This window comes from Conger conger, chromosome 2 (genome assembly GCF_963514075.1).
Source record: "Conger conger chromosome 2, fConCon1.1, whole genome shotgun sequence".
In the NCBI taxonomy this organism is placed as follows: Eukaryota; Metazoa; Chordata; class Actinopteri; order Anguilliformes; family Congridae; genus Conger; species Conger conger.
In genome coordinates, this window is record NC_083761.1 from 47,444,061 (window position 1) to 47,462,194 (window position 18,134).

The following is an 18,134-nucleotide window of genomic DNA, read 5'->3' on the forward strand; positions in this document are numbered from 1 at the left end:
CATTTGAGTTCAATCTGTATTCATTATATCATGCTGGGAGTTATGTTCTATATTTAACCATGTTAAGTATTGAGTTGTTGTGCATTATTAGTCTCTAGTGTAAACATACAGTGACCGTTTTTACATGTGTGTAAAACACGAAGTAAGAGTAGAAGGTGTCCATCAGTTATTATTATGAGGATTTACAGCTCATGACAGTCTTCTGATAGAAACAACCAATTGAGCTAGTTTGACCTGTTAAAATAAGCTGAGGAAATGCTTAAATGGAGTTACTTAATCGTAGCCTGCGTCTCCGTTTCAATTGTATTTTCCCTTGTCAGATACGACCAGCATTACGCAACTCGAGATAGATGTAAAAATCTATATAACAATGGAACTTTTTTTTTTTAATGGACAAAGAGAAGTTTGACGAAAAATCAATATCCTACAGTTGGTTCCTGCAGGGCAAGCATTCCGGTTTCCTCGCGGGCTGCCAGATCGCTCCACTTTTCCCCTGACATAGTGCAAAGTCGATCTGGGCATGTACCGAAGTGTGTGCACGTCTAGGCGGGGCTAGCAGTCAAGTCGCAATTGTTCCAGGCGATTGGAAAGTTAGACTGCTCTTTGGAAGACTTGGGACAGTATGTGGTTGTGTTGTATGAAAGAATAATTCAGCCGTACTACCACATCATTCGAAGAAAATATAAAATGTATAGCATTTCCAAACCGAGTGGGGATTCTGCTTAACAACACAACAGCTGCCGGAACATGAAATATCGCAGACCTCCTTAAAACAACAAAGACTCGCATCTGCTTCATTTCAACATTCACTGTCCGGCTTTTGAACAATTTCGCTTTTAATTATTATTATTTTTTAATCTGCGTGCATTTTAAAAGTGAATACCATCTACGGAGTTTGCTAATAGTCATTGATAGAAATTGAGACACAACTATTTGAACAAAGGGGAATACAGCATCGCTTTCCATACTCTACGGTGAACTCAATGAAATAAGGTAGGCTACTAAGAAATTATTTAGCTTAGGTCATGTATAACTTCAGACACTGGTTATTGCTATCGAAGGTTAGTTTTAGAGAGTACCCACAGCCAAGCCTCTTGGGCAACACCATGCATTTACTGTTCCCTTTCCAATTATTCAGTACCTTAAATATACGCGCCTGCGCATAATTGAAGAACTTTCAGAATAAAACGTGCCGAATTGTGATGTTATTCGCCGTTTAAATATTGACCGCCAGTCAACACGGCGAGGCGAATAGCCTAATGAAAACAGCCAGAATGTGCCTGCAAGCAGGCTTTTGGGGTTATTCTCCAGGACAGTTGCTAAGATTTTGGCGATTAGCTGCAAGAAGTTAGTCAGGAAACGCACTTTCATAGAACGTTGTCAAAGCATTAAACGACTCATTGACAAAAACATCGAAAGTGAAACTTCGTTCAAACGTAGCTTATTTCACTCTTAACGGTTGTTTTTACATTTCTATGATTTGCATAGGCATGGTCAATTTACAGATTGGCATAGCATGGCGTACGTCAAAATAACCTGTTTCAGTGAACTGCAGAACCCCACCTGTGATTGTGATTGAAACTTACAGAACGGTTGTGTTCCCTTGCCGTTACGCCATGCTGGTTTACCCAGCTTTACTTTAGACGAAAGCAGTCCAAACAGCACACCATTAGTCTCAACTTAATTTACAACCTCACCTATATACCCTCTTAAATGTGATTGAGTTTTCAGAGGGATATTGGATAATTCGATTGCTCCGGACTGGAATGTGCAGCAGTCTAATTCACGCTGTTGCCTGTAGTAATGAGACTACCAAAACATACTGTATATGATTCCTCTTTGTGAATGCTTGAATATGTGCTTGGATATTAATAATGCATGCCATTAACTCAAACCAGGCTGAGGCCCCACTCTTTGACCCTAAACCCTGAGCTGTTTTTATAACATTACTTATCGAATTCAAAGGGGTTTCCAGATATTCTCCCCGAGTAAAAGGCCACTCAGCACAGTGTGTATCGCAAGACATCATTAAAGCCATGCCAAACAGTTTTTCTTTAATTCAGTGACTTTATTCTCAACTTTGGCAGCCGTCCCAGAAGCATAATCGTTTAAGTTTGCAGCACTGACTTGGAAAGGGCTTTCGTTTGAGAGGGTAACAGGATCCAAGTCCTTCTTAGGATAAACGGTGACCAGCCTGGAGGAACTGAGATAACTTGAGTGTTGTCCATCTGTGAACGACTTAAAAAAAAAAAAAAAAATAATAATAATAAATTGGCCACAATCTACAATATCCGGCATCAATGTTCCTTTGCCTATTGGACATCCAATTTCCAACAATTAACTATTACTTTTTATTGTATTACATAAAAGTGGTTGTATTTGGATGGGCTGTTAGAAGCTCATTTGGGCACTCAATGTTTTTCAATTCTTAATTCAACATGAACTATAACTTAATTTACTGCACTACAAGTTATGTGAGATACAGTATGTGCTGGCAAATGTCTAAGAATATTTTGTTCCCAGTTTGAAGAAGTAAAGAACAGCTGGTACAAAAATGAACTGAGAACCTCACAAGCAATATAATGAAATGACATTCATTAGAGTGCAATAATTTCATATGAACAATAATCTGTACCAGATTGTGCTGACTGAGGCTTTAATGCTATCTGACAGGGAGTATGGCATTGCATTTCAAGACAGATGTATTCTTTATGACTTATTAGCTCCAGGAAGGGTTTTAAATAGCTTTTTGGTGCATGTTTATTTGTCGGCTGCAATAACGTTCATGGGACAGCTATGAATAAGATTTTTCACCCTGTGAATTCCTGAATAAAAGTGAAGCCAAAACATTTTAAATTTACATTTTAGCAGAGTAGATCGGAGTTGTTTTGAGTTTTTCTGTCCTGTGGACCCCCTGAAGCTCCATTCTTTGATGATTGGGCAAGGCCTGCTGTTATATGTTGTAGCTGCATTTTTAAACTTCTCTGGCCAGTGAAAACAATATTGCGAATGCCAGTCTCCAATTTTGCTCGGTCTTGAAGCAGGCTGTCATGTTACCACATGGAGAAGTTGCTTAAGGGCCAGATGTGGCGCAATGTAATTCAAGGCAGTGCAGAAAGGCACAGACTGTGAGCAGCAAGCAACAGAGTACAGCACGGCATGTTTCTGCTGCGTGTCCAGTTAAGTTATGTGTCACCAGGTAGTTGCTAGGCTGCAGGATTTTAAGATGTTCCAGGATCCACTTGGGATTGAGTCTCAGGGATCAGTTCTGTTACACAAGCAAAGGCCACGCCTGTCTATCAAAAAGGGACTCTGGGACACTCATTTTACCTTAAAAGGAGGCAGATTATTCACATGGAGTTCACACTTTGAAATTGGGAAGTTTCACAAGTTTGAAGTAGTTAAAACGTGACTGGAATTCTTCAAGGAGATTTGTGACTCTACCCTCACACACACACATTGCTTTGGAAGATTTCTAGGGATGCATCAAAATCAGTTTTGTTTTCATAGACAGAGTTCATATTTGTGGTTGAAGAGTAGCCATAGCCACTTAGACTGTGGCCGGGATCTTCTATACTGACAGCAACGGCTACCAGAGAATGCCTGTGAACATTTCCCACCATTCAGTGCAAAGAATTGCATTACAGTAGGGCAATTCTCAAAATTGCAATGTTAAATGAAGTTTATTACAGAGATGTAAAGTGTAGCCGTGTCTGTCTGATTGTCTCCACTCAGTCTGCTAATAGGTCACCATTGGGTAGCCCTCCAGCTTCGCTGCTGAAAATTCCTCACGGGAAGAATTTTCTGGAAGGCTGCAATACAGTGGAGTTTGCCACAACATGCCTTCGTGCAAATACCTGCAAAATGCTCTAAGAGTTGAGCAAGAAAAGGAAAAATGTTGATTGGTGCCTGATATGCTTCACTGTCAGAGGTGATGGAAGGCAGAGGGGATGGTTTTGGAACTGCAGACGCATGTCTTCTTGAGCTTTAGCCTTGGGCGAATGTTTTTGCTTGAAGAAAATTTCTCCAGAAACAAGTTCCGGCAGACAACAAACTTTTTTCTTTCTCTTTTTTTTTTTTGCCTTGTTCTAATATTTTGCTGATGAAAAGGAACTGAATTGGAAATGAGATGAGGTTCTTAAAAATGTGAGTTTTCAAGAACCTCAAAGTATTATCAGTTGACTGTGCATGACTCATGATGGGGCTTGGTTTGAATTGCTTGTGTGGACATGTTTTTGCTCTTCTGGCTGTTTGGACAGCATGACTGATCCAGTTGGTGAACAGTCCTTGCATTTTTCTGTTGTGGTCCTGCAGTTTTTGTCTCACAGTCTATGGATTTCCATAATGTAGTCAAACTCCAGAATTTTAACTTGTCAAGGCAAAATCGCTATGAATCTATCAGTTTGCAGGTTAAGTGCACATACTTGAGGCTGGTTAAGTATCATCTTATCTATTTCTGCTTGTGTGGTGTGAGTGTGGACTGCTATAAACAAATAATGTTGGCAGATACAATGAATAACCTATTTAAAAGTAAATCCAACAGTAGACTTCCTAAAACCACACTATACATAGTTTTCCATTTTATTGATAATGTGCACCAGATCTATCTCACTTATTACTTGTCTCCACTCTAGATCCATCAAGTATGCCCTCAACTGGTTAGATTTGCTGGTTAGATTTGCCTATATTGAGGGAGGGCTAATCCAGTAAATCTGACAGTCAGATTGGCAAATAGAGGTAGGGTAAACAGAGTTTACAAGAATCTCCCCTAAACAGAGACCACCACCATGTTTTCCAGAGCCACCAGTAGAGAAGCTAATATTTTGGCTTTCATTAAAACAATGGAATGAAAGCTGCATACCATATATAAACAAAGAAGCAGATCTTCTGTTTCTTGATCCCGCTTGATGAAGCTGTGTGGTTGTGCATAGTCTCTTACTATTCTAGACACCGGTCTTGTACCATGCTGTGAAATGTAATGTTTCTTCCATAGTTGTTGGGCCTATTGACTCAGGTTTATAACAAACCACTTTAAACCACAGAATTATTATTTTGATTATAAGAAAATTTGCATTTGTTTGTCATTTTAAATCTCGTAATTTATCTATATTTAATAATTTCATAACTGAAGTAGGCTAAATGTTTTCCATGAGAGATAAAATTAGTCTTCCTGCTGAGAAAAAAAAAAATAGCGCTCTACATTACACCTAGGCTATGAAATTTATTAAAAATGGTCCACTTGGGAGTAAAATGATAAACATTTGGTTTTACTCTAATCTAACAAGCATTGAGATTTATATTTTTGACTGGAAAGGGACTTAACTCACCACTCCCAGGGTCAACTTCTAAGCCAAGATGAATGGCTACATGGGAAAAATTAAGGTCATCTGCATGATGAACAGGAGCCACTTGTGGAAAAAGGGTCGTAGTTCAACATTTGCTGGGCTGAATGGTTCTCAGTCAGGGACAGAAAAAATAAAGAAGGAAGAAGAGGGTTCATTTTGGGCCTTTCACATCACTGCACTGCAGTCTGAGATGAGAAATCGAATACATTCCGATTCCTACTCCACAGAGCACCTCTGAAGGGACACCTGGATTGAACGTAAAATGATTTAACGTCTAGTGATGCTTTTCCTCAGGGGCAGCTGTGTTTACATTTTGGATACATTTAGGATGTTTCTAATCTGTCTGCACCATTAACGAAGCCGTGAAAGGTTTGCCTTTACTCCTTATGTTTAGTTTTTTTGGAACACATGGGACATGTTTACTTGTGTACTAGTGCGGTAATTAAGCCCTCCGGCGCTGAAGATATGCAACATTCCCCTCTGTTGTGTTTACAGTGAATCGGTTTGATGGTGGCAGCATTTTTTTACTATTACTCACTGGTAAGCGAAGTGCTGGTTTTGTGGTAGTGTGTGTCGAGTTTCGTGGACAAGCGAGTTGTGAGTAATTGTTGACCCCTGACCCGTAACAAAATAAATCCCCCAGCTTCTCCCTGTTCTGTGTCCCACACATTGACAGTAATGACCATTCTGGTGGGATCTTTTATTCTGTAAATATTTATAGGCAGTGGAGAGGATATGACAGCGTGATGAATTGTTGCTGCTCTCTCTATCGGGATTTGGCAGGTACAGGCTTCAGTAGCTCTGGGGGTGGGAGGGGGTGTTATTCAATATAAAGTGAAGAAATTCAAGTCGGTTGAGGATGTGTTGTGGTTGATTTTGAACCTTTGCATTTACCAGGTTGCTAAATTGTGTTCTTAAACAATGTCAGGCCTGCAACTTATTTCCAGCTTATGAAACTCAGGATATAGAGTAACATACTGCAGTGCAGTTCAAGATGTTCCAGTGTTTACTGGCTCCAGTTCCGCAATATGCAGGCTGCCATTTCTAGACGTGGCCAGCCTTTCCAGTATGCATTTCTATGGTTTATGGATGCCATTTTTAAGGATGGCCTTGTCACACCATAAACAGGCATGATCAACAGAATGCTTTGCATAAGAGGCTACTGACTCACACAGTCTGAGGAGGGAGCAAATGACTATGCAAATGGGGCCCTGACTGTATTACTGTCATGTAAAGGTCAACGTAGAGATGTATGTCCACACGATTCTCTATTTTATTGAGGACTCAATTTTGTTGAGGACTAAATGCCTGAGTTTAGGTAGATTCAATGGACAGGTACCCTAGTTTTGAGTTAAAGGGCACAAGGCTCCAGTTATAGGACTTTAAGTAGTCAGACTATGCCTTTTATTACTTACCCTATACTGCCAAATTCTTAGCAGCTCATGATAAATTGTTTCCATTGGTCCCTTTGTTGTTCTTGCATTTGTTAATGTTGTTAACTTCCATGTGTGGTGTTGACCCAGTTCAGAAAAAAATGTTTCAAGTTATGCCAAGGAGTGCCCATCTCATTGTTATATCTATTCCTGTTGATTTTTGCTGTGGAATTGCCAATGCATTTTTCTTTGCTCTGGTTTTCTACCCTCTGGTTATATTCTTCAGAAGTCCCTGTGACTGTCATGTGCAGAGAACCATTCCACTCCACTTCACATACTTTCCACTTAGCCTTTGAAGTAGCTATTTTAGTGTCCTTGAATGGACCTGTTTGGTGTCTACTGTAATTGGAATCAGAATGTGATATACATAATGGTAGACATAATGGTCTCACCTTAATCTTGACAAAATGCAGAACCATTCTGCTAAGGTATTTAAAGTTTAGATATTTCTAACTAGAGAGTGTAACTTGTGTAACTAGAACTGCTGTGCACCTATAAATCACTTCTCTACGTCTATTCCGTTTTTTTTTGTCTGTAAGTATGGCTTGAGGGAACAGTATTTTTTGTTGAAGCTTGCCCAGACACATTGGGGAGAGTTTCATAATATCTGGATTTTTTTTTCTCACAGATTGGAATCACTTCTCTTCTCTGCTCTAGATGATAAGATTGCTTTAATTACAGAAAAAGACGTAAAGCTACGGTCACATTGAAACAGTAATCACTTTTCTATCGATTTCTGCTGTAGCGATTTTAGCTCTGGGCTAGCGGTGCACCCAGTGTGTGGGTAGATCTGGGTAGTTGATAAGACTCCCTTTGCCCCACCCTGCTTTGAATGTTTTTGATCGAGCGGCAGTGGAGATGTGTCTATGCACGTGTGCCTGCCCTAATTTTCCTCCTCTGTGTGTTTAATTATTCCAAGTAACCCAAAAAGCGAGGCAGAGAGGAAGGTTAGGAAGTAGCTAAGCGGCAAACATATTCCACTTTCACTGTCAGGGTCTTTGGTTAGTTTGACAGTTCCACTCTTACGCATCCTAGTCGGCTTTAAGCATTTCTGGACAGCTGTGGCAAACCTCCATCAGCACTTAAGTACAAATGCTTATTTTTCAGTTGATCAAATTTTCCATATTCCTTTTCAGAAATATTTACTCCAAAGTTGAGCTCCATTGAGATAGAGTAACGTTTTCATCTTTGTTACTGCACACTCAATGGACAGAATGTTTCATATTCCCTACATGTATTAATCTTTCCTTATTGAGTTCCATTTCTGAAAGTGAAAGCCCTTGCCAAAAATGAGAACATTAATGATTTTAATAAACGGATTCCAGCAGTCGTGTGGCAGCTGTCGCGTGTTGCTTACAGTATGTGTAGGTAAGCCTGCTAATGTTTGATTGGTGCTGGTCAGTGTCAGGGCCTGGGGTATGAACGGAGTCTGGTTTTGCGGACAGCATGTTGGAGGCTGAGGTGGGGTGGGAGTGTTTAGCCCACTGAAGGCCTGAGGGAGTTGGGTAATGGAGGGGGGCTGGTCAGACAGTAATCTGTCTCAAACATTGCAGTGCTTGAGCACTGGAGGGCTGCCCCACCCAAACCTATTCCAACAAGAGATTAAGGCCCCCTGACACCTCTGGGACACATATCTGAAAATCTCAGTGGAGTGACCCTCGCAGAGCAGTGCAGAAGAGCCCAGTCACTGAGATGTAAACAGTATTCAAGGGAATATTCCTGGCATGAAATCGGTTCTTTGTTGCTCCCCATTATCAGGTTTGAGCTGGTTTACAGACAGTGTTATCCCACATTGTTTGCATTGAACTATTTCCTGTTTTCCCTGTTCCGCTTCTTCGCCTTGGTGCTTGCAAACGGTGCCTTGGTGCACGCCAAAGATTTCCCCGGAAAAGGCCTGTGTTGAGCTTGTCGGGCGCGAGTAACGGCTCTATAAAAGCAACTGCATGGCTGCAGTGGGGGGAAGAGAGAGGGAGTGGCGTGTTCAGAGAAAGCCCTGTGTTTGTAATTAGCTGCTAATTCTGGCACTGATGGGAACTCGGTGCATAAACAGGAATTAGCTGAGGGGATGTCCTTTTAATGGGAAACACATTTCCCGGCCTTCTTCCCCCTGCGCTGCTGTTCTTTTGTGGGAAGGGCTGTACATGGCCGCCTGGCGCACTAACCCGTATTTCTGGGCAATTGTTTCTGCCTAATCTGCCGCTTAGCGCATGTACGTGTCGGATGTCATTATTGGATTACGAGCTGATGAGCCACGCTGAGCTCTGTCTCTCCTGGCCGGTCACATGACTGTCCGGCGACTGCCCGGGACTCTGCAGTTCGGCTGGGACAAAGGGGCGCCTCTCTTTCTGTTCGGCCCCTTTCATCTTTCGCCAAAAGGAAGGTATGGCGTTGTTTCATGAAAAGGTATCTTGTACCGATTGTTCTCTCTTCATATCTCCCTCCCCCCCTCTCTACTTTTACACTTCTCAGCACAGGTTGCTGGTCTTAATGGCCAGCGAGCCTGTTAAAACCGCCAAGGGATATAAATGAGTAGCAGGACTCAAATCACATTCTGTGCTCTTATTCAGACCCGGTTTTGGCACCAGGTTTTTAACTGTAGCAATGTTTTCCCCCCCTCTCTCTCTTCACTTGATAGAAGTTGCTCAGAATACCATTGTGTGAAAGTGTGCCATCGGCCAGGTGACCCCAATTTGTCAGCAACGGTTGTGTAGCCAAGTTGACACCGATCGCTGGCTTGCACATCGAGTGCTGTTTAAAGTCGACATTGACGGGAGCTTGTCTCATCACTGGCCCGATTCGACCAGGTTGTTGTCGCATTCCCTCGGCTATTGGGCTCGTAGGTTAAATGGACTTGTTTTATGTTGTGATTGAACTTGTGTTCTGCAGGTAAATCTCCCTTGGTATAAGAGTCAGAGCCTTTATTCTACACAGACAACAAGGGCAGTGTATTATGTAGTGTATTGGAATAGAACCTCAGGAGGAGAAGGGCCAACCACAGAAACGCTGAATGAATATCATGCAGGTTTCATTTCCTTTCCAAACAGACTTTGTAAATGTGCGTGCATGTCTGCACATGGGTACAGTATACATGCATTTGTGTCCGTGTGTTTTTGGTTGTGTTGGTGTGTGTGTGTGTGTGAGTTTGTATGTGCGTTTGTTTCTCTTTGTGTTTGTGTGTGCGAGGTCATGTGCCTGTGGATGTATGTGTGCTTGCTTTGTGTTGCTTCACCACAAGTTTCAGCCGCAATTGTGCGCTTGACCCTTAAGGGGATGTCCTGGATCATACGATTGGTCAGTTTTGGACCACTCATAAACAAAAACACAGTTGGTGTGAAGCAGCACTGCCAGACCAGCCAGGGTTGAATGTTTGATGTCTCTCTGCTAACCTGAGCGTGCGCTTTGGGCCCTCGCCATTCCTGACTGGGACCTGGAAGGTTGGTGGTTCACGGCTAGTGTAGCCGCGATATGATCCACACAGCTGGTGGGCCCTTGGGCATTGCTCCAAGGGAGATTGTCCCCTGCTAAAGCCTGATTCATGCTAGATGCATCTGCGAGGGTCGCGAGGGTCCGTACGGCCAAAATGATGTCATGTCAGCAGACGCCCCTGCACGAGGGTCCACACGGCTGTCTCTCGCTGTTCCACGGAAACCCAAAATTTTCTAACTGTGCGGACACGCCCAGGTGGAAATAACGACAGCACAACTAGAGTTTGGGATGATATCGGTATGCTGTGGAGACTGCAAGCAGTATAAATGCTCCAAATGCATGTTAGTTGCGGTTTGACGTCATCGAGATAACGTGTGTCCACCTATGCCGAAAGTATAACCCAGGCTTTAGTCAAATCAACTTTAAGTCACTTTGGATAAAAGTGTCAATAACATATTATTATTATTATTATTATTATTACTACTTCACTCCATCATGGACAGTGTATGGCCTGTGGCGGTCGGGGGCTTTTCTTTAGAAACAGAACGAGCTGTGAAGAACTCTCACTCCCTCAGCATGTCCAGACACGAGTCACGGCGACCGATAAAGGGAAGAGCTTGCAGGTCGGCACAGGGGCCGAACAGCACAAGAGTCCTCTGGTGAAGAGCAAAAAATGCGGAGAATGAGCATGTAGCAAAGCGGGGAACCCTGCGAGAAGCTCCTCTTTTTCCTGTAAACGCTCGGTTCGTTTATCACGGCGGCTGCTAACGCGCAGCTGCTGTTGATAGCCTTGACGCTGGTGATCCGTCAGGACTCGGCGGGGCGTCCTTGGGCGGCAGTCCCGCTGCGCTCCTGTTCATTAGCTGCTGAGCTGCACCGCGCTGGAAAAAACCAAAAAATAAGTAAATCAAGTAGTATTTCAGTGCTTATGTTGAGACTGTAAATGTTACTTCTTTTACTTTTTTCGAAAGAAGATAAAAATATTACCATTTTGGAAATAGTTATATTCAAGCTAATATTTTATACAAAAAATCTTATTATAAGACTAAAAACACTTAAGACAGTCATTTTTCAGCTCTTGGCATTGTGTTTACAAAGTGATGTTTAACCGCACCTACAAAGTGACGTTCAACCGCAGCTATTATAACTATGCTTTATGTAACCAATTTGATTTGATTTGCGTGGCAGTAATATTTTCTCTTTAGAATTCCACGCTGCATTGTAAATGGCATTACGTGCAAACCGCACAAACATAAATGCTTAAAACACAATGTATGTTATTTATGTCTGTTCAATTACATACTTTCAAAATGGAACTATTCCATTAATACTTTAATTGGACTGATTCTGTAATATGTGGATGGAAGTCTTTAGGTGTGTATTTCACAGTTTCAAGCATAGAACACAAACGGACGACTGAGGGGTGGCAGTGCCTGGCAGCTGAAATCCATAGTCCACCGCAGCGGAGATAAAGTTTATCGGTGCAGCGTGTGCAGTGGGGTTGGGCATTACACTCGAGGCAGAAACGCCCCTCTGAGTTTGAGTCCGGAGTTCGGACTGCTAACACCGTTTTCAGCCATAACAGCTGGGGAGGCAAAGGACTTTCCCACACCCAAACGTCAGCGCAGTCTACCCGATCGACCCGTTCTCTGTTCCCCCCCGGCCTGCACCAGGGCCTGAATAACAATTTCTCTCATTGAAATTACGCGTGCAAAAGGGTTGAGCATTAAATCAAGCTCCGGGTTATGTCCTTGCATATGCTGGCACATTTCACAACACGGTGAAGCTGCATTTTGGAAACGTATGTTACTTATTTCAACAGCTCTACACGCAAAGCACCTCTCATTTCACCCGGAATGCAGACGTAAAAAGCAGATATGGGATCATAACACAGATGTGAGTGATAAATTTGGTGTTGTAAACATGGCTGAAGGTAATATTTCCACCAGCAGTTCTGTGAAGCTTTGAAACATACAGGAAGTGCCGCTCCTCCCTGGGCCATGCTGACTCCATTATCTTGTATAAATAGTTAATTTTTATAATGGCAGTAGAGGCGAGGCCCAGTGGTGCAGTGGGGGCCTCTGGCCTGCTTGACTCTGTTGGTGGTCCGGTCTCCAACGAGGTGCCGTATGGGTGGAGGGGCCGGAAAGGATTGCTTGGGTCATGGTGTTGCGAATTATGCTTGAGTGATTCTGCAGGAATGCATTGTCTGCTACAAGGAAGGTGCTGGAAGCACAGAACTGGCCTGCGTATTATCTTACTTTACAGTAAGTCTGGCATCAGTGATATGTCATCCTGGGGGTGGGTCAGTTGGCTGTCTGCATGTGAAGGTCAAAACAGGAGAGCAGCCATGTATACAGTACTAGCACACATTGGCAGCAGTTTATAGTACTAATTAGAACAGCGCAAACTCTTCACTGTGAAAGAGCCAATGCAAATGACTATATCTGCTCTAGCGTAACTTGCAAGTTATTGTAGGTCTCCTCCTCCCACACATTTCCCAACAGCTGCCCCCCATTGCACGTAGGATTAGAGTTCACTGAAGCAGGCCCACAAAATTCACGACTTGGTTTAACAGAGGCACGGGAGATGGGTTTCGCATTGCCTTTGAGGCATATAGCAGACACCCTTATCCTGAGAAACTTTAAACAGCGTACATTCTGAATGTGCAGTTCGTTTATACAGCTGTATATTTTACTGGAGCAGTGCAGGTTAAGCACCTTACTCTTGGGTACAATGACAGTGCTCTACCTAGAAATCAAACCTATAACCTTGGGCTTGCTGTCCCAGTTCCATAATCATTCTGACACTGCCACCCCAGATATTGATTAGTCTGGCCTGATTTATTGTGTGTGGGTGAGCAGAAATCTTTCAGGGTGGATGTCGAGAGTTTGTAGCGCTTTTTAACATCTGGATGAACGCACCTCTACAGCACCTCATGCACTGCTTGGCTGCTTCAGTTTCTGCGGTGCAATCTCTACCTTTATTTGGACTGCTTTTAAAGTTCAACAGTGACCTCAGAACTCTGAGGGTAAGTTTACAGTTCTCTCATACTCCGACCCCCAGGGACATGACTCATAACTGTTCCAAACAGGTTCCAAGCAAAGCAATCATTTGCTGTTAAATATCCAGTTTTAGTTTGACTTCCTTTTAAAGGTGCATTGGGTGGCCTGAGGGAGAAACCGTGTAGAATTGTGCAGGCCAGTTCAAAAAAGGATTAAAAAGTTTCTCAGCCATTTTTGATTGGTCTCCTTCCAGACTATGCCCAGTGGCATTTTGGAAATGTTATGGTCTTACTTCATCATTAAATTTGAAAATCCATCTTCCATTAAGCTTGCCCTTGTCTAGGAAATGTATTGTTTACTGTCCCAGCTAATTAGTTTTTTTGGAGGAATGATGCATTGGCCTGTTGGGTGAAGGCAAGCTGAATAAATAGGCAAAGATTCACTGTGGTATGTCAGGACCCTGACCAATTTTTATCTGTCCAGGAAATTCTGAAGGCTCATTTGTGACCCAGTTGATGGTGGGTTAGTTTAATCAGATGTAGGGGTAGCTGTTCCTGGGTGTCTGTTGAGTCATGAGGAATGCGTGCTCATTGCTGAAGACCTTTGCTCCCCTCTGATTCAAAGTTATTGGTGGTTCACTACCAGATGGATCAACCTGCACACCATGCAGCAGGAATTCAAAATGGCGTCCCTTCCTGTTGTGGAAGCCTTCTGCGCTCATACCATAACTCTCCCAGCTGCCTTTGTTGGGTGAAACTCCAGCAATTAATGCTGCTGTCCAAGTATAACTGCTCCACTGGGGTTATGAGCGCTGAGTGAACTGGCTTTGCCTGGACCAGCACAGCTGTGTTTGTGACCTCTTTGTTTTGTGTTAGATGTTTTGAGATGGTGTTAAGTGACAGCAATATTAATGAGTGTGGGGGTACGTACATGTGCATCCCAGCTGGGATCGGTGGGGTTCACCTGACTTGTTAGATGGATGGACTGTTTCTCTCTCAACGGGGACAGTGTGGGTTACAGGATTTGGGTTTACATGTGATGGAAGACATTGTGTGGCCAGCGATGTCATGTGCATTGCTCATGCGAGAGTCATTATTTAACCCCCTTCATAAGTACCTAGGTATTCATGAAGCACATTCATAAGGTCAGTCATCAGTCATTGCACTTTGCCCTCTCATTTCCTTTTTCAGCAACGCTTTCAATCACTCCAAAGGAATTGCGTTGAGTGAGTCTCAAGGCATGTGCCATAATTGTACTTTGTGTGTTTGTGTGTGTTTGCATGTTTGCGATTAGCAATGAGGTCAGTTCCTTGCGATAAGCTTAATATGAGGGCACTTCAGTGGAATCTGTGTTGGGGAAAACACACTGATTGATGGAAAGTGAGTTTTGTGTGAAAGCTGTAGTGCACACAGTACACAGGGTAGACGTATCTGGTTCTGTGATGTGTTCCAGCATGCAGGCCTAAAATAACGTTCTTTCTGTTTGTTCCAGCTGTGAGTTCCTTTAAATGGAGTGAGCCATCCATCAAGGGAGAAGCAGTGGACCTGGTGCTGCAGTTGGAACAAAACATTTACAAGAACAGCTCTTCCTGACAGAGGCCCTGTTAGCCAGCTACTGAGGCGGTGTCTTCTGGTGTGAGGCGGCCATTTTCCTGGGCTGTGAAGCTGCCGGGAGACCCAAGCGCCATCAGGTGAAAGACAGGGAGTGAGTGGAGAGAACATTAAAGAATATTAATACATAAAAAGGCTTGGATGCTAAGGGCACCATGGATAGCCCGGCCCTTGAGTCCAAAGCGGAGCGGATCGCTCGGTACAAGGCGGAGAGGAGGAGGGCGCTGGCAGAGCGCTATGGCACCCCAGAGGAGGTCTCCTCTAAATACGTGAGGAGAGACAAGAGAGAGGCCTCGGATACCGTTACCAAGGGACTCGATGAGACTCTAAAGGCCAATGTCTCTGAGCCTGACGGCGACCAGCCTGGTAAAGACAGGGTGTCTGCAGGGGGTCCCGGCGACAAGACGGGCAGGCAGAGGGAGGAGACTCTAGGGAGCGTGCCGGATGTGGAAGAAGGTGGAGGTGTCTGCAAGGACACCACAAACGCACCTACACAAGAGCCTGTCACAAAAAAGGTCTCTAATGGCAATGAGATGGGTTCCACTAAGGAGGCATCCTCCAATAACAGGTGAGTTTGTGTAATCAGTTGGCCTAGAATAATAATAATAATTATACTTTATCCAGAATTACTTGTGTTTAGTTGATTGCACTAAGCAGGGGACAGTTGCCCCTGGAACAATTTGGGGTTAAGAACCTTGCACAAGGGCCCACAGCTGTTCGGATCTTATTGTGGTTACTCAATATTGAACCATCAACCCAGTCATGTACCTTAGCCACTAGGCTACTGGCTGCCTCCTACAAAGAGATCCTAGGATATGAGCCTCGATTTTTATCAAAGGCAGCTGCAGTATCACCTTTCTGTGACCTCCTTTAAATAAGACTTTTTAGCTGTGGTGTTATAAGGAAATGACATAGACGACCTGAGGGAAATCAAAGGATAAATATAATTCGTCAATTTTAAAATGAGTTATATTTAATATGAATTAGTTCGATAAATTGTCATATTACACCGTTAATATGTGTAAAATATGGTTGGTCTTCCATATTCTGTAGTAGAAACATGTTCAGCCGATCCTGCAACTTTCCAATATGCTTTTTTTACTTTCAAAACATCTTTCATTTGACCTAATACAGCCAAGTCTGTATTTTAAATTGTGGTCTATGTATCAATATCATCACTTTCATAATGCTCCAGTGCTGTGTGATTCACTGCTGATATAGGGATAACAGTTCAATGTAGATGTACTTTCAGCACTATTCATCAAATAGGCGTAATATCCTGCCTTCCATAGGGCCATAGGGCCATAGGGCCATGGGGTACAGATGCAGATGGTTTTAATGTTGTGTTTTCATTTTATGAAATATGGATAATACTTTTGAGGGATGAGAAAATGTTAACAAAGCCTTGGTAATGCTTATGAATAATAAAACTAAACAGGATGACATCAGGCCCTGCCTAGGAAACATTGACAGTAATTATTTTGTATCACCAGTCACCCCTTTTGTCTTCAGGAGACATAAATACATTAAGCATTGGAAGGTTAAGGATTTATGGTTGATTTTATCTCTCACAAGACAACCAGCTATACAGGTTTTTGTTTTACCGTTTTTTTCACAATGGGCTTTGCCCACCAGCAGGTTGTCTGGTGTATTACTGAAAGGGTTTTTCATGGATGTAAGAGCCTTGTTCCAGTTTGTCCCAGTGTTATTATTTCTTCATTGGAAGAAGCTGCTGATCTCCCACATTAAACTCTAAAACTACAAGAAATCTTGTTGTTAATATCATATATATCTAAGGCCTAGGGTCCATAATCTGCAGTGAAAACAATCTGGGCTCTGTAAAATGTGTATATAAAACAGTCTTGTGTATCTTGATTCAGTGTTTCATGACATGTTTTTTTTTCACATTTTAGAGCAAGATTACTTTGTGGTAAAACATTTTTGTTTGTAAAAAAAAAGAAAGAAAAGAAAAAGGCCCTGTGCTAAAGTTTGGGATCCCTGTTAGTTAGTACTCTGTAACTCCTGCTTAGGCAACTATAACAGCTTGCAAACGCTTCCTGTAGCTACTGTAAGAGTCTTTCAACTCTCGCTTTTTCAATTCTCCCCCATTCTTCCTGGCAGAACACCTCTAGCTCAGAAATATTGTTCAGCCTCCTTGCATGTATGGCATGTTTGAGATCTCCACAGATTTTCAGTAATATTCAAGTCTCGGGACTGTGGTGGCCATTCCAAAACCCTCATCCATTTTCTCTCGGAGTACCTCATGGTTGATTTTGAGGTATGCTTTGGATGGACTGACCTTCGAACGTTAGTCTCCAGAATTTCTTAGTATTTCATGGAATCCATTCTTCATTCTTCAAATTATATTCACCTGACTCATTGAGGCCCTAATGAGTAAATCCCTGGGGTCTGGGCCTTACTAATCATGTTTTCGAAAAGTAAGAATAATACAAAATTGTTCCCAAACTTTTGCATAGGGCCTTTTTAAATTTTTTATCATTTATAAACAGTAAAAATAAAAATAAAAAGCAATCTTGTTTAAAATGAGCAGAAAGGTATAGTATAGTATAATATAGTATAGTTCAGGTTTGCGTCTGTTCAACAAGATATTAGTTGTCTTTGACCAGGGGTGCCCAAATCTATGCATATGTCTATATGTACAATACCTTGGCATTTGAACTTTCTGTTAGGATGGATTTCCTGGTACAGAATTGGAAAAATTATTATATTTTCTCAATTCTGGGCAAAAACAAACCTGAAACAGAAAACACATACCTTGGAAAATCCCGGGAGAGGGAATGTGATCTTGGTGACAGGAATAAGCGTCTCTTTTACAGATTGTGAAATTCACTTTTGCCTGCTCGGACATTTTCTCTTTCCTTTCTTGGGAAATGAAAAGGCAGGCGTTTGGACGTGTTGAGTCATGATGGATCTCCAGAATAATGTTTCCAGTTCTAGCTTGTGTACAGAGGAGGAAGAATAATGCGGAATAGTTGAGGGACACATCAATATGTCAAACGTCTGGGCTTCTAATCCTCCTGCCCTTTATTTACAGTCACACACAGAGTACAGTCACACGTGTCCACTCTAGGGGTGGAGGTTACATTACATTACATTACATTACGTGGCATTTAGCAGACGCTCTTATCCAGAGCGACGTACAACAAAGTGCAAATCAAACACAAGAACAAATGCAAAAGTGGACCTGAGAGGACAGTACAGTTCCGAGTCCTAGTGTAAACATACAGAAATTCAGAACCCTTGAAGAGTACAATCAACTTTCAAACTAGCATACCACAGTTGGCAGCTAGAATA

The 18,134-nt window shown here is 42.5% G+C and overlaps 1 protein-coding gene across 1 annotated transcript in view; it reads left to right on the top strand.

Moving 5' to 3' along the window:
- Positions 1-584: 584 nt before the first annotated feature.
- Positions 585-18,134, top strand: part of svild (supervillin d) — a 63,466-nt gene continuing 45,916 nt past the window's right edge. The window contains exons 1-2 of the mRNA XM_061227330.1: positions 585-993; positions 14,701-15,387. Of these exons, the coding sequence (XP_061083314.1) occupies positions 14,975-15,387 (413 nt within the window). The 5' untranslated portion in view covers positions 585-993; positions 14,701-14,974. The remainder of the gene's footprint in view (positions 994-14,700; positions 15,388-18,134) is intronic.